Source organism: Austrofundulus limnaeus, unplaced genomic scaffold (genome assembly GCF_001266775.1).
Source record: "Austrofundulus limnaeus strain Quisiro unplaced genomic scaffold, Austrofundulus_limnaeus-1.0 Scaffold150, whole genome shotgun sequence".
Classification (NCBI taxonomy): Eukaryota; Metazoa; Chordata; class Actinopteri; order Cyprinodontiformes; family Rivulidae; genus Austrofundulus; species Austrofundulus limnaeus.
The window spans coordinates 662,500-668,035 of NW_013952552.1; the positions used below are offsets into that span (position 1 = coordinate 662,500).

At 43.0% G+C, this 5,536-nt stretch overlaps 1 protein-coding gene across 1 annotated transcript; it reads left to right on the plus strand.

Moving 5' to 3' along the window:
* The first annotated feature begins 3,382 nt into the window (after positions 1–3,382).
* Positions 3,383–4,186, plus strand: LOC106523263 (basic salivary proline-rich protein 3-like). The gene has a single exon (XM_014016649.1). The coding sequence runs from the start codon at positions 3,383–3,385 to the stop codon at positions 4,184–4,186; it is 804 nt and encodes a 267-aa protein (XP_013872103.1).
* The last annotated feature ends 1,350 nt before the right edge of the window (positions 4,187–5,536 follow it).

The window sequence follows — 5,536 nt, forward strand, 5'->3', positions numbered from 1 at the left end:
CAATTTGCACAAGCTCATCGAAATTGGACAAGAGAAGATTGGAAAAGCGACATTCGGATGGTAGGGTCAGAATTTGGCGTCAACAACATGAAAGCATGGATCCATCCTGCCTTGTATCAACGGTTCAGGCTGGTGGTGGTGGTTTCATGGTGTGGGGAATCTTTTCTTGGCACTATTTGGGCCCCTTGGTACCAATTGAGCATCGTTGCAACGCCACAGCCTACCTGAGTATTGTTGCTGACCATGTCCATCCCTTTATGACCACAAAACCGTTACTAGCGTGGTGTACCTAATAAAGTGGCCGGTGAGTGTATACTACACACTGCAGTCAGCAACCACTTTCAACATGGAGGAAAACATTATTTTAGCGGTGTCCGACTTTCCTACTTTACATGTAGTCACTTTGTGAAGTGTCATGTAAAAGAGGAAAATGAGACTGCTTTGAAAATGCCAAAATCCCTCCTATTTCACAGGCAATTAAATTCTTCATCATTTGGTGGCAGTAGTGCAACCCATTCAGTTATTTGGCCAACTGCCAATAAAATCTACAAGAAGAACCAATCAAATTTCTTGGAGCCAAGCAACCAGAGAGCACGATTCACAATGCTGGTGTTACTATCACGTCACGTGTGTTTGGTTTCACCACGGCGACGATGATTGTCATCTCTTGCTGTCATTTGTCATTCAACTTCCACCTACATATTTAAATTCAGGTTTTTATAAATACCCTGGTCACATCCCTGCGGCACCTCTTACATCAGCGCTGGTACGTTTTAAGATAAATTAGTCTGTTTAGTGCAGTTTAGTTTAGTTTAGTTGTTGAGTAAAATTCAGTTAATCAGTCACAAAATATTCTTCAACATTAAGAAAACAAGCCCAAAAACAACAGCAAAAGTTAAATTAGGGTGTTACTATTACCATCAACTATGAGTCGTCTGCATTTCCTGTGTTTGATCTACACAATGTAAACATCCTGATAAAAGACCAAAAATGTGTCAGTTTCCTTAGGATCCGCAATTGTTTTGATTTACTGTTTTGTCCCCATGAAGTTACAAACTAATTTGTTTGAAAAACAAGTCAAAAACAGCCAACAGAGGGGAAAAATAAATTGTCAGGCTTAAAGCCTGCATTTTCATCTTCAAAGAGAAACTGGTTTGTCCCTCCCACTGAATTATAGTCACTGCATCACCACTCCCATATCCTTCAGAAAGTCATTCCACAGCAGAGTGGGAAATTCCAATAAAAACTGTGGCAGCAGGGAAAGGGCATTGTGGTTTTTCACCATGAGGATGTGTGTAAATAAGAAAAATCAAAGCAAACTTCAGCAGACATTTACACAGCCTCCAAACTCGTAATCCTTTAAAAGCCTTCATAAAAAATTAAATCAAAATGTTTTAATAACATTACTAAAAACAAAAATATTATCATGAAACAACTGGGCGAGCTGTGGGATAAAGTGTGATATTCACAACTTGACTGTATCCTGTGACGGACAGATGTGTGAGTGGGTGAGAGCAAGAAACAAATTTGAAAGAAAAAAAGGTGGGGGATAAAAAGGAAACCAGTAACAGTTATTTTCAGGGTCTTCTTTTCTTGCCAGTTTCTTCTTGCAAAGCTTTTGCACACTTGGTGTTTTATAGCCTAGCTGCTGCCAACTAGTTTTGGCCTGCTCTACAATGAAACTGAACAGAACCAAACTCAACGGCGTCCCAAGTGCAGTACTATACATCAGGTCTGATTAAGATCAATAGGTGGAACTTATTGTAACCCATAACACACTCACACCCACAAGTATCATGGACAGCAAGAGAAGATGCTTTGTGAAAATCTTGGTACTGCATGTTAATAAAAATTAAACCTTGTCAAAACAATTCAAGAAAACAAGAATGAAGTTCAGAGAACATGGAGCATGGAGGGTCACAATAGCTAAGTGGTCAGTGCAGCAGTCTTGTTCATCTATCCCCTAACTTTTGCTCTGCTTGGGGTATCATTTTTAGAAATGTGTCATTTGCCAATAATCCAAATTATTTAAATGGCTTCTTACAATGAATGATAAGAACCAAATTTGTATTTTTTACTTCTTGTAATATCTTTATATTTTCCTCATCCACATTGTTTTTTCATGAAGAATAGGCAGAGGAGAGCAGTGGGTGGTAATGGTGGTGGTGGTGGGGGGTCCGCTTGACAGAACACCTGGTTATGCCCATGCCCATGCCATCATATGTGCCATACGTGATGACATATCTTCCTACACGGTGATGCAATTCAATCAAAATTGAACGGCTCTACAAAAGAAATGGTATGATTCAGATCCCATCAAAGAGCCATTTGTCCCATTTTTAAACATGTAGATTTTTTGCATTGTAAGGCCTGGCCTGGCTCTGGTCGGCAATGCCCAGGTCTTCTCCTGCTCTTCACAGCCTTGTTGATTTTGTATGTGGGCAGGTTTGTTATAGCAATAATGTTCAAGGCTCATTTGATGGCACTGTTTGCAACACCCAATGGAAAATAGCTCATTTTAATCCTGCTCATCATAATTTTTCTCATCAAAATGAAATTCAAACAGAGGCAGATAAGTCTGCATGTTGCTTTGAAGAAATACTGTGAAAAGGTATGTGAGATTGTAAGAGGCTATGCACACAGCAAAAACAGGAGTGTTAGAATTTCAGTGTTTTTTAAGCCACTTCAGTAGAAAACAGAACTGAATGTTAGTTTAGTTTCTTCATCATCAGTGACTTTTTTAATTGAAGAGAAGAAGAAAAAGAAGACTGAAAGAGAGATTAGATACATGAAATATAAACCAAGAAACACCCGACATCCGTCTGCACACCTGCAAAAATGGAGAAAACAAAAATACAGCAACAAATAACGTGTACATCATAATAATTATAACTTCGCTGAAATATATACATACATGCACATAACCATACATACATATATAGATAGGGGCCTATAGGTACACACATGCATACATTCATACATATATGTATACATACCCACATCTATACTTACATACACCCTCAGTGACCGTCAGAAACCCCAGAATCTGAACACCAGCTTGTGTGCAGGCATGAGCATGCATGTATACACAAGATTTTTCCAATGGAATATTTACTAGTGACTGTGGAGACCCAAAGACCCGACCCCCAAGACCTGAAGCAGACATAAGGGAGACCAGTGCCAAAGTCCCCGAGAGTGATCCCAAGCGTGGAGCCTCCAGGGGCACCAGTGCAGAAAGAGCTGCACACCCGTCCCCCCAGAGCGGACCATAGGAGAGATCCAAGAGAGTCCCCCCAGTGACCCCATGCAGTAATCCCCCGGTGCCAACAGCAGCGAGCTCACAGGCCCTGCCAGCACCCACTGCGCTGGAGCAGATCCAGGCATGAACACAGAGGCCCCAGGACGCACCACCCCAAGGCCAAGGCCCGATAGGGCCAGAGGACCCAGGCCCCACAAGGCAGTCACTGGGCTGAGCCAGTACACTCCCAAGTGCCCAGCCCCAGACACTGAGGGCTACCAGCGCACCAGCGGGCAGAGGCACAGCCCACCAGAGGGCAGAGTGGCAGGGGGGCAAAGCCCACCACCAGAAGTGGGCCCCCAAGTGAACCAGAGGAGGGGGCAACCCAAGACTCAGCCTGACACATATCCAATCAAGCATAGACACAATCTCACCCTCATCTTCATACCCACTCATTCAAAGACACACAAGATGGACGCAATACTCCAATCATGCTCCCCATACATACCCCATACCCCTCTGGTCCAGGACATACACCCACCCCCAACAGAGGGCAGCCCACACCCAGAACAAGGAGGTAGACACATTCATTCTGGGGTGGAAAGGAGCAGACAGCCAAGGTCCGGCCCAGACCGCACCAGGCCGACTGGTCAGTCCCCCCCGCCTCAGCGAATCCACACCCCAACCACCCCCACACACTGCGAACGACCAAGTGCGTACCCCCAACCGACCACCCAATGGACTCTGCCCCCCGGCCAGCGGGCCAACCACAGCAACCAGGAGCCATACCTCGGGAGTCCAAACGGCCCCAGGGAAGCCGGAGCGCCAGCCCTGTCCCCGGCACACCCCCCCAGGCCCCGAGCCCACCCACAGCCCAGGCTCCCACCAGACGGTCTGCCCCTCCTCTGGACCCCATCTGTAAATGGCTATCGGGGAACATGGGAGTGAGGGAAAAAAAGACGCACACACACATCTCCACCCTCAGATGTTCTGTTGATTACTCATTGTTGACACCCAATGGAAAATATTTAGCTCATTTTAGTCTTACTCATCATAATTTTTGTCATCTAAAACAAATTCAAACAGAGGCAGAGAAGTCTGAATGCTGCTTTGAAGAAATACTGTGAAAAAGTATGTGAGACTGTATGAGGCTATATCATGTCAAAAGCAAGGTGATATAAAAATATAAGCGAATGCTAGGTAATGTTCACTTGTTCGCAGTCATTTGAAGTTATACAGACAGGGACTGCCCAATGCAAAGACCCAGAACCTGGGCCAGAACCTAGGGTGTGCCAATCCAGGACATTCCAAGCCTTACAATGCAAAAAGGCTATTACACGTGATAGCTCAAATATACGTAGAGCACAAATTCCTTTTTGTATGGGAACATCAAAGGTCTACAAAATACTTGAACAAAATAACTAGGAAAAAGTAAAAAAAAAAAAACTCAACAGAAAATGACTTTGGTAGACATGAATTTCAGGAATAAGAAAAGTACTTAAGTAAAAATCATAAAACTGCTCACATTAATTGGGAAAGCAAAAGTAAAAGTATTTGTACACAGACTCCAAGAAATGAAATATTGAATTTACTTAATCAAACTGCTTCCATTCAACTGAGCTGAGCAATTTACATATTTTATTTTAAAGAAAATGAGCAAATTGCTTTACTTGGTTTAGTGGATCCAGTTGACATAACTTGATCAAGTCAATTCAGCACTTGATTGTTTAGAGTGCATTAACAACTCCTTTCATGAAGATTTCCCATCATATTGAAATTTGTAATGTGTAACTAGGTGTTACATTTTAAAGTTAGGAGTAAAAGGTGGGGAGGCTGTGGCCGAGTGGTTAGGGGAGTCATCCTGTTCCAGCCGTCTCAGTGATTTTGGCCTTGAGCAAGACACTTCACCTGCCTTGCCTACTGATTGTGGTCAGAGGGTTCGGTGGCGCATGGCAGCCCCGCCTCTGTCAGTGTGCCCCAGGGCAGCTGTGGCTACAATGTAGCTTACCATTATCTGTGTGTGAATGTATGTGTGAATGACTAAAGCGCTTTGGGGTCTCCATGGTGTAGGTATTACTTAATGAAATCAGGACCAGCCTATTTTCATAAATGTAATCCAGGATCTTGCAAGAAATGAAATCAGGTATAATGAAACACCCCTCTGATCATGAATGAGAAAAGAACTTGTGGTCTTGTCAGATTTCTCAAATAAAGTAATTTATTTTAGATATATGACCAGAACAAACATACAAACATTTCTTAAAATTATTATATGAATAAAACACAAGTTATAATAAC